At 39.8% G+C, this 14616-nt stretch overlaps 3 protein-coding genes and 1 non-coding gene across 7 annotated transcripts in view; 2 read left to right on the top strand and 2 right to left on the bottom strand.

The window, feature by feature from the left end:
- The window catches only part of tmem181 (transmembrane protein 181), a 67243-nt gene extending 58915 nt beyond the window's left edge, over window positions 1-8328 (top strand). The window contains exons 1-17 of one of the 3 annotated variants that reach the window (XM_018672653.2): window positions 179-471; window positions 2548-2651; window positions 3317-3384; window positions 3967-4057; window positions 4180-4301; window positions 4588-4704; window positions 4809-4889; window positions 5028-5127; window positions 5346-5476; window positions 5570-5661; window positions 5755-5812; window positions 5932-6034; window positions 6127-6178; window positions 6300-6382; window positions 6483-6572; window positions 6666-6732; window positions 6873-8328. In XM_018672653.2, the coding sequence (XP_018528169.1) occupies window positions 338-471; window positions 2548-2651; window positions 3317-3384; window positions 3967-4057; window positions 4180-4301; window positions 4588-4704; window positions 4809-4889; window positions 5028-5127; window positions 5346-5476; window positions 5570-5661; window positions 5755-5812; window positions 5932-6034; window positions 6127-6178; window positions 6300-6382; window positions 6483-6572; window positions 6666-6732; window positions 6873-6957 (1578 nt within the window). In that variant the 5' untranslated portion in view covers window positions 179-337 and the 3' untranslated portion in view covers window positions 6958-8328. Of the gene's footprint in view, window positions 1-178; window positions 472-2133; window positions 2251-2547; window positions 2652-3316; window positions 3385-3966; window positions 4058-4179; window positions 4302-4587; window positions 4705-4808; window positions 4890-5027; window positions 5128-5345; window positions 5477-5569; window positions 5662-5754; window positions 5813-5931; window positions 6035-6126; window positions 6179-6299; window positions 6383-6482; window positions 6573-6665; window positions 6733-6872 lie in introns of those variants that run through there. The other 2 variants (XM_018672654.2, XM_051071853.1) reach the window with 2 other exon arrangements.
- On the bottom strand, window positions 8320-9965 carry dynlt1b (dynein light chain Tctex-type 1b). 2 transcript variants are annotated; one of them, XM_018672655.2, is made up of 5 exons: window positions 9714-9952; window positions 9492-9533; window positions 9050-9173; window positions 8882-8959; window positions 8320-8521 (listed from the first exon to the last, which is right to left on the bottom strand). In XM_018672655.2, the coding sequence occupies exons 1-5, from the start codon at window positions 9738-9740 to the stop codon at window positions 8451-8453; spliced, it is 342 nt and encodes a 113-aa protein (XP_018528171.1). In that variant the 5' UTR covers window positions 9741-9952; the 3' UTR covers window positions 8320-8450. The 2 variants fall into 2 exon arrangements, with proteins under 2 accessions (XP_018528171.1, XP_018528172.1); XM_018672656.2 differs by lacking the exon at window positions 8320-8521 and having other exon boundaries at window positions 8884-8939; window positions 9714-9965.
- A 2708-nt stretch (window positions 9966-12673) lies between these two features.
- LOC127142689 (U2 spliceosomal RNA) lies at window positions 12674-12864 on the top strand. The gene has a single exon (XR_007813649.1). It is a non-coding gene; the product is annotated as a U2 spliceosomal RNA (small nuclear RNA).
- A 547-nt stretch (window positions 12865-13411) lies between these two features.
- gtf2h5 (general transcription factor IIH, polypeptide 5) lies at window positions 13412-14596 on the bottom strand. Its single transcript, XM_018672607.2, has 3 exons — window positions 14435-14596; window positions 13941-14032; window positions 13412-13762 (listed from the first exon to the last, which is right to left on the bottom strand). The coding sequence occupies exons 2-3, from the start codon at window positions 13973-13975 to the stop codon at window positions 13582-13584; spliced, it is 216 nt and encodes a 71-aa protein (XP_018528123.1). The 5' UTR covers window positions 13976-14032; window positions 14435-14596; the 3' UTR covers window positions 13412-13581.
- Window positions 14597-14616: the final 20 nt, after the last annotated feature.

Raw genomic sequence — 14616 nt, forward strand, 5'->3', positions numbered from 1 at the left:
TATGTTTTACTCCTTCATAATTTAAGGCGGACAGACATTTTGGTCCAATCGGCGCTCCATATTTAAGACCACCGTGTCTGCCTCTGTCCGTGGTGCTGAATTATGATCACGTGACCCCCACCTCCCGTGTGCTTCCGCCCCCCTTTTTTTTTTTTAAACAGCTTTTTTGTTTTTGTCCTTCTTTGAACCGACACAAACAAAACAGCTTCGGCTGCACTTTCAATTAAACGTCGTGACAATACAGACACATCACCGTGCTGTTCTCTGTAGGCCGCCGATTGCCCCCCCCTCCTCCTCATCGCCATTTTCAGCCGTCAGACGGCTCGGTGTGATAATAATGGACACCGACTACTCGTCCGGCTTGGAAAACCCTCTGTACAGCGAGCTGAAATATTTCTGTAGGAAGATACAGGAGGCCTACAACGAGCTGAAGGAAGACCTGACGCCTTACCGAGATGATCGTTTTTACAGGTGGGTCTGCTGTTTCTCCCATCAACACCACAGCAAATCCATTATTCGGCTGCGCTACGCATCCAGCCTGTTTTGGCGTTGTATGTTGTTAATGATCATTTAACAGTCCGCAGCTTAATATGAACCTGTTGTGACACAATAGCAGATACAAAATAGTGTATTTATCAGGAATTATACTCGTTTTTTGTTTTATCTGATTCATGGCCCCAGATTAAACCGAAGACAAGTGCGGTCCTTGATGAAATGAAAAAATGACTGAAAACATTAGTGGAAAGGAGAAAAGCAGGAAAACCAATGACCTGTAGCATATTCCGATACATTTTCTTAATAAATACCAACAGATTAATTATTAATTAGATCATTTCAAACGAAGCAGAGGCCTTTATTCCCATCAAAGGCAACAAGTGTTGTCTTGTGGGGTGGATGGACATTTTTACATCTGCATTTGACAGTGGCTAAACATCACATTCTTGGTTTAAAATTATAGTTTGGTCTTTCAAACGGTAAGAAATGAATATCTCGTAGATAGCTCATTGGAAATTAAAAGTCGACGTTTATCTGCGATAAGGTGGTACTACGCATGCGCCAAACTTCTTTTCATATGAAGGACATTCAATCATTAGCCGTCAATCATGGAGGGATTACTGAACGGGTCGACTAGACACAGGCCCGGGGGGGACCTCTGTGCTTCACATGTAATATGTCATAGAGAGAAACACAAAACGAGCACAAAGAGACGTGGCTACAACGAAATAACAACTACAAATGACCAAAAAGAAACACAAAATAACGACAAATAGATGAAAATTGACTTCAGAGAGACACAATAAAAAGACACCAAAGTGGCCACAAAAAGGTGACAAAAAATGACCTCAGTGAAATCAAAATGATCACAATAAGACTTTGTAATCGTCTACATCTCATGCTGTGTATAAGGCACGTTTTATATGTCTCTGCCCATAAACTGTACATCTTTATACGCTGATCAGCCACAACATTAAAGCCTCTGACAGGTGATGTGAATAACACTGATCATCTCAGCACAATACAGTGATCTGCTGGGAAACCTTGGGTCCTGACATTCATCTGGATGTTACTTTGACACGTACCACCCACCTAAACATGGTTGCACCAAACACACCCCTCATGGCAACAGCACTCCCCAATGGCAGGGGTCTCCCCCTGCAGGACAGTGCTTCCACCTCATCACAAAGACTACTCAGAGGAACATGACAAAGAGCCCAAGGTGTTGATCTGGCCTCCGAACTCCCCAGACCCCAGTCTAATCCAGTATCTGGATCCATGGAGGCCCCACCCCAAAACCCACAGGCCCTAACCCCAAAGGATCAGATTGTGATCTGGGGAGTTTGGAGGACAGGTGTATACAACATATAACAGTCTCTGCTCAAGGGCCTGTTCTACTACTCCATGTCTTCAAAAGGTTAAACCTCACACCTTTTGACAAAATCTGTTAAAAGTCTCAGCATCATCTAAAACATATCGACCTAATGTTGAGCATAGAATCGTATATCGCAGCCTCATAGACCAATCAATTGTTTTTCTAAGGAGGAGGCAGGACGGAATGTGTCCTCACTCAGGAAAGCCCCCTTATCACTTTCCCCTTCCGCCCCGCCGACACCACGTGACCCCGCCCCGCCCATTCCATGACGTCGTGTTTCAGTTGTCGCAGACTGATGTGGACTCACGGATGTAGTTTCACTGAGAATTTTTGACGCTTTTTTCTCGTCCCCGAGACTCCACACCGACCAAAATGGAGCTGTGAGTGAAAAATCTGTTCAGTGGTTACACTCGAGATGTGTCACCGATGTTTAAACGTGCGAGGATACGCGTTAAAACCACAGTGCTGCTCTCTCCTGCCATCTGTTACTGCTAGTGTAAAGTAGCATGGAAGCTAGCAGTGTTGACATATCCGCACCTGTACCACGGGACTGTAGGCTAACAACATGAACCACAAAACAAATATTACCTGCCGAACGTTGTTTCTCCTGCTTTGTATTTGTAGCTCAGGCGATTAGCGAGTGTGTGATAACCCTAACGAGTGTCTCCCTGTGACAGACTGGCCCCCATGCGTCTCTACACCCTGTCTAAAAGACATTTTGTCTTGGTCTTCGTGGTTTTCCTGATCTGCTTCGGCCTCACAGTCTTCATTGGGATTGCAGGTATGCCTGATAGACATTACTACAGCACCCACATACCCAAGCTGGGTGCTGGTGAGAACTCATTTTAACTCAGACTTCAGATTTTCAGATACAAAGTGAGTCATTCTGTCTGATGATCACTTACTGTTATCAGGCTCTGATAACAAAGTGCATGAACTGCTTTTCACCACTACTCTGCACCTCTCTGGATAATCCTGTGGTTCTCAACCTCTTTGTGTCATGCCCACACTTGGAAACTGTAAAACATTAACATTAAAATCAGCACTGTAGTTTAGCATCTACTTTTTTTCTCTATGGGTATACATGTTCTCTGCCACAATTCCTCTTCACATTATCATTTGACAACCACAGTATCAAATTTGAGCATCCCTTTTATTAGAGATATTTTTATTAACTTATTTGTGACTTCAGTATCCAGCTGCTGTTACAGAAAAACAAAGAAAGCAGCCTTAATTGTGTAGGTGAAGTTTGCAGATTTGTTTAGCTCATTGTTGTGATAAGAGCCCATTTCTTCTCCAAGGTGGGGATTATGTAAAGCAGCACGCAGACAGATTCATTTCAGTCATGCTAGTAGTGAAATGTCCAGTAATATTTAAATAAGTCTACTTTTTCATGTCCATATTTGGTTGTAGTTAAATGTGTTTGTGTTGTCTTAATTTTTTCAGGTCCTAAGATTATTGCTGAGCAAGAGCACATTGGTGAGCAGTCACTGGTAAAAAACTTCTCAGTTAAGGTGAGACATTTCTAAAACAGAGAGGTGAAAGAAACACTAAGACCCTGTCTGCTTTATTGTACCTGCCTTAATTGCATGTTCTAAAATATAAAACTGGAACTGTTTCATATTGTAGTAAATGCAAACTGTGTACTTTTCCATGTCCAAGAATTTATTGTAGGGCTGCAACTAACAATTACTTTCATTATTTATCAGTCAGTTGACTGTTTTCCTGAGTAACTGATTCATTGTTTGGACTATAAAGTAACGGAAAATGGTGATTACAATTTCCCAAAGAAGACAATACAAAAATGTAAAGTTTATTATAAAACCCATAGAAACCATAGAATATTCACATTTGAAGTGACTCAGAATGATTTTCCAAATAGGTGCTGATTGATTGACTAATCAATTTATTGACTTATGTTTGGACTAAGCATTTGAGTATTTGGTATTTGGATTTGAGCAATCCATTTTGTGTTATATAGTACAGAGACATGCATTCTTATTGGAATCTCTTTTGTTTTTAATGATTGGCATAGATAATAATTATCATTTAGAATAATTAACACATGGATGATGTCATCCATTGTATGTTTTCAGACTGGGCCCTTCAATATAGTCTCTCCTCCCCTGACCACGTACAACCAGCAGCTTTGGCTCACCTGTGTGATGCAGGCTGAAAACAGCAACAGTAAGACCACACACTGAGCTGCAGATAGCAGCTGTTTACCATGACATGCTGTGGAGAGCTTATCTCCTCTAAAAACGCTCGGTTTGTTAATAACAACATGTTTTTACTGCTGTCTGTGTCAGTGGGAGACTTCCAGCAGCCTTTCGAGATCAACGTTGAGCTGAAAGGAGTGACTCAGGACGCCAGCGTGATGCACATCAACAACAATGTGCACCAGAAATCACGAACACTACACTGTGGGACTGTAAGTGTCAGTCTGCAAAACCAAACCATCTCTCTCTCTGACGGTATGCTAGGCTGGTCATTAATCATTTAGTCAGGCAGCAGCAACCAGCGCTGCAGTGTTAATGAAACATCATTTATGATACAGACTGAGGCTGCAGCGTAGAAGTGGGTGCAGGATTGAATCTGATCACCGTGTTAGATTCATAGACAGCAAAGTCCTCTCCATTTTAAATTCATTGATCTACTGTGCAGTTGGATTTTGGATTGAACTGACAGCGAAGCATCTTTTTTTTGTCTCCTTACAGAAATGTGACGAGATCATCGTGCTCCATCTGGGCTATCTGAACTACACACAGTATAAGGTTTCAGTCAGCTTCAAGGGCCTTGAAAATATCACATATGACATCAAGGTCAAGTTTGTGGTGAGTGACAAAACAAACTCGGTGATATTTCACTTTTTATTGCCGCATTTTATTTTCATTGCTTGAGCTCTCAGCTCACTCCTCGCCTTTTTGTTCCCCTTCAGTGGAAAATGTACAATCCCACCTTCTCGCAAGTAGAAATCTGGTTCCGGTTCGTCTTTGTGGTGTTGACCTTCATGGTGACGGTAAGAGCACTGGCACTGATCACTTTAGGCTTATTCGTCATCTAAATTAATTTCTCATTACCGATGTCACCTCCAAACTTGATGACAAGTGCAAACCAGGAAACTGAAACTAATCATTTCTTCCTCTGCATGGTCCAGTGTATGTTTGCTCATTCACTGAGGAAATTTTCTATGAGGGACTGGGGCATAGAGCAAAAATGGATGTCTATCCTGCTCCCGTTGCTGCTACTCTACAATGGTGAGATTTAATATTCTCCTTCTCAAAGCTACATTTTACTTTGTCACCTATGCACACTCTGTTATTCCCAGTATATTACCTTTTAATCACTATGGAAATATAGCAGCTTTTAGATTGATAGTGGGTCTTGTGTGTCAAGTGCAAATGTCATATGTGTCCTGTACAGTTTAAAAGAAGTCCAACTTGATGGTCACGTGTGTTTATTGTGTTTTGTTCAGATCCATTCTTCCCGCTGTCATTCCTGGTGAACAGCTGGTTTCCAGGAACGTTGGATGCTTTCTTTCAGGCTCTGTTCCTGTGTGCTCTGCTGCTCTTCTGGCTCTGTGTCTACCATGGCATCAGGGTTCAGGTGGGTCCAGTGTTATTCCCATACTTTAATGTTTCACCTGCCATTTTAACTAATTATTAATGTTATTTTATATGTTTTCTGTCATTTCCATAGGGTGAGAGGAAGTGCCTGACGTTCTACCTGCCTAAGCTGATCATTGTAGGTCTCCTGTGGCTGTCAGCGGTTACACTGGGCATTTGGCAAACGTAAGTCTGACCCCACCCGCCGCAAATATCCTGATTCAGACTGCGATTTATCACGGAACTGAAAGCACCCACTCTCCTTCGCTGAATTTGCAGGGTCAATGAACTCCAGGATCCCACCTATCTGTATAAAGTGGATATAGCAAACTTTGAGGTGAGACTGTTACCTCTAATGGCACTGTAAGCAATGTGTTGGATCATTCTTATGAAGGTGGATGTTGTGTATTACACAGTACACCAACAGTTTAATTAATTCCTGTATTATTCCTCCAGGGTATGAAGGTCTTCTTCCTGATTGTAGTTGCCCTCTACATCCTCTACCTGATTTTCCTGATTGTCAGAGCTTGTTCTGAACTCAAGAACATGCCTTACTCAGGTATATAACACCACACCACACCTCTCTGTATTTGTTTCAGCGTAACATTTTACTACTATAACATTAATGTGCCATGTGTTTTCAAACACTAGATCTCCGGCTGAAGTTCCTGACAGCGCTGACGTTTGTGGTGCTCATTATAAGGTGTGTTCATTGGAAAGAAAAAATTAAATAAAAGCACCGTCTCTGTGCATTGACTTTTTTTTTTTTTTAAGAGTTTGGTTTAATTTGATCTCACTGTTGTCGTTTCTCTTCTTTCCTCCAGCATGGTCATTCTCTACTTGAGGTTTGGTGCCAAGGCTCTTCAAGACAATTTCGTGGCTGAATTGTCTACTCATTACCAAAACTATATCCTTTCTATTTAACCACAGTTTCACTTTAAATATACCATGTGACTTGTTAAGTGTCTTAAACAGTGAGAGGTATTATTCCTTAACTCCAGACATACCTGCTGAATTTTTATCCTTCTATGGCCTCCTCAATTTTTATTTGTACACATTAGCATTTGTGTATTCCCCCTCCAAAAATGCCCTTTACGGTAAGTAATTCTACTAATTCCAAGTCTTCTCTCTTTTCTGCAGTGGACAATAAACAAATGTGTCAACGCACCTGGTTTTGTTTAATTTCCCAGACTCCCAGTTGAAGGATAATCCTGCTTTTTCCATGTTAAATGACTCAGATGATGAAGTGATATATGGGTAAGTATATCAGATGGCTCATAGCCAAAATTCAGCACACATGACTTGATGGAAATAGGCTCTTGTGTCTTTAGAGTTTGGCAGGTTGTATACAGGGTGAACACACATTAACCCACTGATGTTTGTTTATCTTTGAAAAGGAGTGATTATGAAGACATGCCTTTACAAAATGGACGTGCTATCAAAGCGACCACTAAGTACCAGGATGAGACCGACAGTGACTGATGGATCTCTTGACTGCTCCTCCTCCGTGTCCCTGTTGGAAACTATGAGAATACATTAAAACAAACTTATCATGTGTACATAAGGAGTATTTGGATTGATAGTATCGAATGATATACTGTAAGTGTACATAAATATATTTTTAAAAAGATAAGTTCCATGTCTACTGAATGTACTGTAATTTTACTGAAAGTTTAGGCATGTAGCCACTCAGACTTTTCTCTTGGTTGTCCCCAACATTGAAAACAATACTATTTTTTTTTTTTTTTAAACCAATTTGTATATTTCTTTCCCTCATAACCAGCATTTCTTCACTACTTTAGTTAATAATGATCGGGAAAAGTGCTAATACTAATTGGGGATTTTTTTTGTGTGTGTGTGTTAAATCAATGTTATTTTTATTGTGTTGTTACTGTGTTGTTTTTGCCATTCCTTTACGCTCTCTGACTGTCTGGAGATAATGAGAATGCAGACTCTATATCTGGCCAAAACTGAGTAACATTATATTGATGGTAGAAAGTAACAGGCTCATGCTGCAGCAGCCACAACTTCACTTTAATGTTGCAATGTGGCTCACCAATACTGACATGATTCCTGAATGGGGGAGTTTGAGTGCCATAGCAGTGTTGGCTGTTGACAAATCCTCTTTGTCCTCAGACATTTTTTTTTTTTTTTAAATACAGAGAGAGCCTTAACTGGAGTAGGTATCACTGATTTCTTACCACTACTCTTACTAATTCTTTCCTTGGAAACCAGCTTTGTAATTGCACTTGTTTAAGAATTGTATTTATTTTGCCGAAAGGTGATGACATTTGATAACTGTATTATCTGATGACTTGGATGGATTTTATGTGATATTATGTTCATTTACTACTGATCTGCTGTGTTAAACATTTCATATTGCAGCACACACAGTAGTTATACCATTGGCCAAACATATTTTGCCTTATTTAGAACATTAAGTAAGTTTTTTTCCCCTGTAACTTTCTTCATATTGCCTCCAATCTGAGACTTGCTGCCCTTCCCTGTGTTTTATAAAACTGGAGCTTATGGACAAAAACAGCCAAAACAAATGTGTGTTTGTTCTTTACAAATAATATCTCAACATGTGTCCTAATCAAGATGGTGCCTTGTCTTAACATCACTTCTTTCTTCTAAATGGGCTGCAGTCTCAAAGTTGTAAATGCTTGGACATAAACTGTACATTCTTTCAGTGTGAATGTAGCTTATGTTGGTTCATGGTGGTTAAATGAGATTGTTGTGAGTCATGATATATTGGGAGTTCTTGCAATTTTTGTTGCTTTATGAGATAAAAGTTGTACATGTAGCACTCTGTCACGTCACATGTAAATAAAGCAAAATATATACAGCGTAGTATTTGTTTTAATCAATTGCATTTGACATAAAAACTGGTTATTTAAATACTCCCAACAAACACAAAGATAACATGAAGGTTCTCAAAAATACAAAATCCTACACACTTAAAGGCACATTGTTCAGATGGCCAGGCCAAAAACACTGACAATACAGTACATGGACTTGTTCTCCCATCTCACTGCACAGCTTCCTGTTGGGTGAAACATAAATTCAACTCAGTGGCACTATTGGTGTTGCATTTACACATTCACACAATCTTAGACAATGCTGTCACTTTCTGACAGCAAAAGCTTGACTAAAGCATTTTTAAGAAAGACAATCCTGCTCAAGAGCACACTGATATTTGCTGACAGAGAGGAAAACATTATCAAATTCAAATCTCTACTGCCTTGGACTCCTGAACTAATTACTGCTAAGGACTTCCTCTGTAAACAAATGACCGCAAGCCTCTGCTCTGTTTATCCATTTGCAAAACTGCCAGGCAAACTGTTTTACTGCTGAGGAAATAACTCAGAAAACAACTCTTAGAGCACATTTAAGGTCACTTTACCATCAGTAGAGTTGTCCCAGAAGCAGGCGCTGGCTGTCTGCAGGCCTGCTCCATTTTTCTGCATGATGATACAGGTGACTGAGGGAAAACACAAATACTGTCTGTAAATACCAACCTCACAGCACAAGAACCAGCAGCATTTCATTTCTGAGACAGCACATCACCTACCGATATATTTGAAAGGCTTCCCCAGCTTGCTGAGTTGACTGAGGCACTGCTCCACTACAGTGGTGGTCCACTGGTTTACTCTGCTGTGCTGGTAGGCATTTCCTCCAATGGCTGCTTCCACTGACTAGACAGAGACAATGTAAACAAAGCTGTGTTAAGAACAGATAAACATCCACAATTTTAATCGCGTTACAATAATACTGTAACACAGCTAACAGGTTATAGTTTTGTTATTTGTATCATATAGTGCAACTTTATCCGCAAACTACTGAATAAAAACTGTACTAAAATGTGTTATCATGGTGGTCGGTCCCTAGCAACCGTTAAGATGTTCCTTAGCAACCGACGGGTAGGCTAGTTAAACACAAAGTTTGTAGCTAGCGGTAGCAATGAGCCGATAAAACCCAAACTTTGAGGATAACCCAGAAAACATGAACATTACCTCTTTAATTATTTTGCTCACTTCTTCAACGACGAACGCAGTCTGTTAGGAGAAAAACATAACAGTGCAGTTTAAGCTAACCAGACGATGTTGCTGCTCGCCTTGTACTCTCTAGCAAACCGATTGTTCGTTTTTTACAATCTTGGAAAAAACCTCCAAAAACAGACATTTTGTGGCAATTTTAAAATGGATGCAATAACTGGTTTAAAATATGAAACCCACCTCCTCTTCTGTTTGATACTCGTCCATCGTCTAATCACTGTCTGAGGCGTTAAATACACGACGGAAACCCAGGAATAATATTTCCGGTCATACTTCTTCAGAATAAAGGTTAGGAACCGGGTGAAAAACTCTTTTCCCAGCACAAACCGTAAATAGTTAAATAACAAAATGCCCCATTTAACAGTTGAAACGCCCTGTGGCCCGCTAAATGACCAGTGTGTATTGGAGGTAAGCAGCTGTTCACCAAATTCCTTTGGATGAAACCACTGGACTAAACTATATTGGGTAGTTTAAACAGTTAAAAGTGAGAATGAGTACGTTTATTCTAGTACTTTAAGTATATATATATATATATATATATATATATATATATATATATATATATTACTGATAACGCCTTTACTTGAGTGTGATTTTGAAAACAGGACTTCACAAGGTACACTGTTGTACTGGTAGTTTTCGTTGGATGTTGGTTTGTTGGTTCTGTGTTTGCTTAATTTCAGTTTAGGTATTTTCATTTGTGTGTGTGTGTGTGTGTGTGTGTGTGTGTATTCTAAGATTCAAGAAATCTAGAATCTAGATTCTAATTTTTGACTCTTCAACCTCACAGTTTCCCAGATTCAAGATTAGATCTCTCACTCACTCTACTGAGTATTCTAGACTAGAGCATGGACAAACCAAGCACCATATCCAAAAAAGATGCAGTGACAACAATGGAAAGCAACTCTGAAGACATGAATAACAAACCATTGACTGCCAATCCGCCTGCCTCTGGTTGTAAGGCTACAACCAAGATAGACAGCGAGAACCAGCTGTTAAGGTTCTCAAGAGCCGCAGCCAAGAAGAGTGGGTCCCTCACACCAAATCTCTGGTGAACCGGATGATGGAGGGACTCACCATCACTTCGGCTTCTGTCCACACACAAAGAGCACAAAGAAGATCTGCGAGGCGGTGCTCAAGGACCTGGAGTTCTGTGGAAGGTGTATGCTGGAGTCACTGATACTGCTACAGGACCCAGTCATGGACACCGTCATTGTCTAGATATTGCATGCTCACATCAAATGACACTCTGCTAAGCTTGCAAAGAAGGCTGCTTCCCCAGAGCATATAGAAAGACATCCTCCAGGGCCCGACTTTCACAGTCAGTCTACTTGCTGCTCTCACTATTCTGGCCTTCATCCCCTCAAGAAGCACTCCATCAGCTGCAGGTAAGGAGCTTTGCATATGGATAGAGCACATATCTCTAGAAACTGAATTTAAATAATTTATATCTGAATTGTCAAACCTTTACACTCAGAAAAAGTTAATTTGATTTGTCATTTTATTGTATTGTGTTGTTTTCCATCACACAATACAAGAGAAAGGGTCTGAATACTTTCTGATGCAACTGAATGTTTAGTGGTGTAAAAAGGACTTTGTTTCTCCCTAAAATGTAGTGGAGTACAAGTATAAAGAAGCATAAATTGGAAATACATATTTGTAGTAGAGTACAGTACTTAAAAGTTTTGTTTCATAAACTAAGCAATTCAGAGGTTTAAGGAAAATAGAGGTTGGTAAAGGGATAAAAGAAGGAGAGAAGGGAAGGAAAGACAAGAGGAAAGGGGAAAAGGGAAGAGGAGACGAGACGAGACGAGACGAGAGGAGAGGAGAGGAGAGGAGAGGAGAGAGAGATTGATGGTCACAATGTTAGGTAACCGCTAGTCTACGGTGTTTTGTCAGGTTTCAGGTAGGCTAATATTTTTCCTAACCAACTCTCTCTGGATAACGTATTTCATTATTCTTCGTCTCGTGATTTTTGACTTTACATCTACGTCCAAGATAACTTTGTAGACGTTTGCGAGTATTTTTTTTTTCTGAAGGGCTAATGTTAATGACGCTAGCGTAATGTTAAGCTAGGCTAATTGACAAAGTTAGCGACAGGTGTGGGAGTAGAAATTTATCAACATTTTGTAGTAATGAGCTAACGTTAAATTTGTTCAGGTAGCTTTAAGCTTTTATATCATTAGCTAACCTGGATTAATTTAACTGCGGCACTTCACCAACATTAGATATAAACTTTTACCGCGTAATGTCAAGTGTTGCGGTTCTCTTGCACCAAAGTGTGCAGAAAAGCCCTTATATTGTGCCTATTTCAGCGTTACATGTCTGCTTTTACAGTTATAGGTACTTTTAAGTCCAATGAAAACAGCTGGGAGAGCAGCTTAAAAACGTAAAACTTATTCATCAATTAACTTCTTTGCCATCAGCCTCGCATTACATGCATCGATTGTTGCTTCTGCTGTTTTTATTTTGTAAACAATGTGCCGGAAGTTGAAACAATCCCGCTGCTAGCTTGATGCTTTGGGTCTGTCCATATATCGGTGGGTTAATTGTACAAAAGTGAACCTCAACTTGATAATTCAATTAAGATGAAATAAAATCGAAATGTATTCTGTTTAATGCTAATTATACTGTATGGCTTACTTGTGAGCTGTTGAAGTATCAGGCTGAGTTCAGTGTGGCGCAGTTTCCTGATTCTTCACCAGGGGGAGGCAGAGCTTGATTTAGCTCTGTGAACCCGGAAGTTCGCAAACGTAAACTCGTGTATTTTGGTTATTTTCACCCTTACACGCGTTCCTGTTATCAGAAATACTTAAACAGCACCTAAATTATATAGTTTAACTGAATAAACAAACAATTCAAATCGCCATTACAGCTGTACACAGTGGTTTAAGATACTGGTTGTAGCGGTCGCTTATTGGTCAGTAGAATCACGTGATAGCACTAACCCGGTTTCACTATCCTAATGTTCCACAATTTAACAACTAAAGTGTGCAGTAGTGAGACATTTTTGGTGCTTAAACCGTCAGACTGTGCCTTTACACTTTGCTCATAGTTTTTGTAGTAATTGAAACTATGTTGAACCATGAGTGAGAGGTACAGTGCGGAGAATGACCCTCCTACTTGTAGAGTTGTTTGGTATCGCTTCTCGGCCTTTTGGCTAAGATCAAGTGTAGTATCTGTTCTTATCAGTTTAATATCTGATACGTCCCCTACCCGGGGACCATATATTAAATTGATTTTTGGAACAGGGAGATGGAATAGGGGCTTGCTCCGTCCACTCCACGCATCGACCTGGTATTGCAGTATCTCCAGGAACGGTGCACCCCCCTTCAACTGTAAAAAATAAATACACTAACAATAAATCAGGTAGTTCTGAACTATTATAGAGTAAGAGCTTATTTCTTATGTTACATTACAAACATTATATTCTAATCCACATGATGAGGTACAGTCTAATCCTAAAACGTGCAAATTATTCACTTCTCCTTCCAGCTTTCTAGCTTTATCTGACATTTGAACACTGTACACAATACCGCTATCCTCTATAGCTCTGTTAACTGTTAACCATGACTACAGTTTAGGACACAGTCCCTGCTGTTATTTCTAGGATTTTTAGAGTTAGATTTAAAATGGTGTTTATTTTATTTTTAGGCTGATTGACATAATTCTTTAGAGAAGATATGTTTAAAGATATGTTTAAAACAGAGGCATATGTAGAAATAGTTTTTAATGGCTTTTTTTTAGGATTTGTTTAATATTTTGGCTGTGACTGTACTAAAAGAAATTGCACTTGAAGACCTAAGAGTGATTCTTAATGCAATATTTCACAAATGCATGGGGTGTCCAAAATCTGGACACAATTAAAAGACAACAGCTACAGTGCAACCAACAAGCAAAATGTGTTTTTTAATGTCTTTTCACATTAATGTAACAAAAAATGAGCAATTGCTCCATTTCAGCCTGCATTTAAAACATTGCAGTGTTCATTTAACAAGGTCTTTAACAGTTCAAAGTCCAAGAATAGACCACTCTTTGAGGAAGAGTGTTATTTCTGCGTGATGGGGAATGAATTCTGGTCCATTAACTCGCCAACTCTTTCCTGAAGGGTTTGAACCACCTCTGCCAGGATGAAGAGATGTGTGTCGTCAAGGTCCTTCAGGATAAACTTTTTTCCTAAAGCCATTGTTTCATCCAGGTAGAGGAGGAACTGCTTCATGGCAGCATCGCTGGTTCATTGAGAAACAAAAACCGCTGTATAAGTAATTACATTCAGCACAAATGTGAGGAATTATAGACTTCTTAGACGTTTTATCATATGAGTTTTATTTCAGTGTAACATCATGAGAGGCAGCGTTACAAGAGTAAGCTGCAAATATTTATGGGCAGATTTACAGTTTTCCTTACCATTCAACAAGGACACCTTTGTGCACGTTGACCATGTTGACAGATGCAGAGAAAATCCACAGTCGAGGGGGAAAAACTGAAATCTTCAAAACCTGCAGCATAAGAAAGATGTGAGACTTTCCTACAAGCATGAGTAGCTAACGTAGCCAAACCTAAACACAGGAGTAAAATCTAGTGAACAAACGTAGTAAAGTAAAACGAGAAAAAAATGTTAGGCACGTTCAGTCTTTTTAAATAGAATTATTTTCTTAACGGAATATGTTGTCGCTTCTTCAGACGAGTATGTTAACGTGAAAATACCAACTACTGGCCTTTTGTTAAAGCCTGATTAGCTTGTTAGCGCTAACGTTAGTTCTAAAGTACATAACACCGGGGACGGCTTCCTAAATTCAGCGATTTTCAAACACTGAACAGAGCAAGCCACTGTTAGATATTTAAATACCTCGCCACATTTAAGCGAAGCTAAACAACAAGAGAGACTGGCTTTTACTAACCTGATAGCTGCTAACTTTCGTGAAGCATCATAGAGTGGCATACGGCGTGTGCCGAGGGACAATCTTCCTTAATCCATAAACTGGGCATGTGGCATCAATATACATACCAACGCCACTTACCGTAGGAACACCTTTACACCTGCTTATTCGTGAATTATCCAATAAGCCAATTGTGTGGAAGC

The sequence above is a fragment of the Lates calcarifer genome, linkage group LG7_1, assembly GCF_001640805.2.
Source record: "Lates calcarifer isolate ASB-BC8 linkage group LG7_1, TLL_Latcal_v3, whole genome shotgun sequence".
NCBI lineage: Eukaryota > Metazoa > Chordata > Actinopteri > Centropomidae > Lates > Lates calcarifer.

Coding starts and splice junctions, on each gene's coding strand:
- gtf2h5 (XM_018672607.2), bottom strand. CDS start 13,975: ATGGTCAACGTGCACAAAGGTGTCCTTGTTGAATG. Junction 13,763..13,940: donor AAAGGTGTCCTTGTTGAATG/GTAAGGAAAACT, acceptor TCAATGAACCAG/CGATGCTGCCATGAAGCAGT.
- dynlt1b (XM_018672655.2), bottom strand. CDS start 9,740: ATGGACGAGTATCAAACAGAAGAGGAG. Junction 8,960..9,049: donor GAAGCCTTTCAAATATATCG/GTAGGTGATGTG, acceptor GTTTTCCCTCAG/TCACCTGTATCATCATGCAG. Junction 8,522..8,881: donor CTGGGACAACTCTACTGATG/GTAAAGTGACCT, acceptor TTCACCCAACAG/GAAGCTGTGCAGTGAGATGG.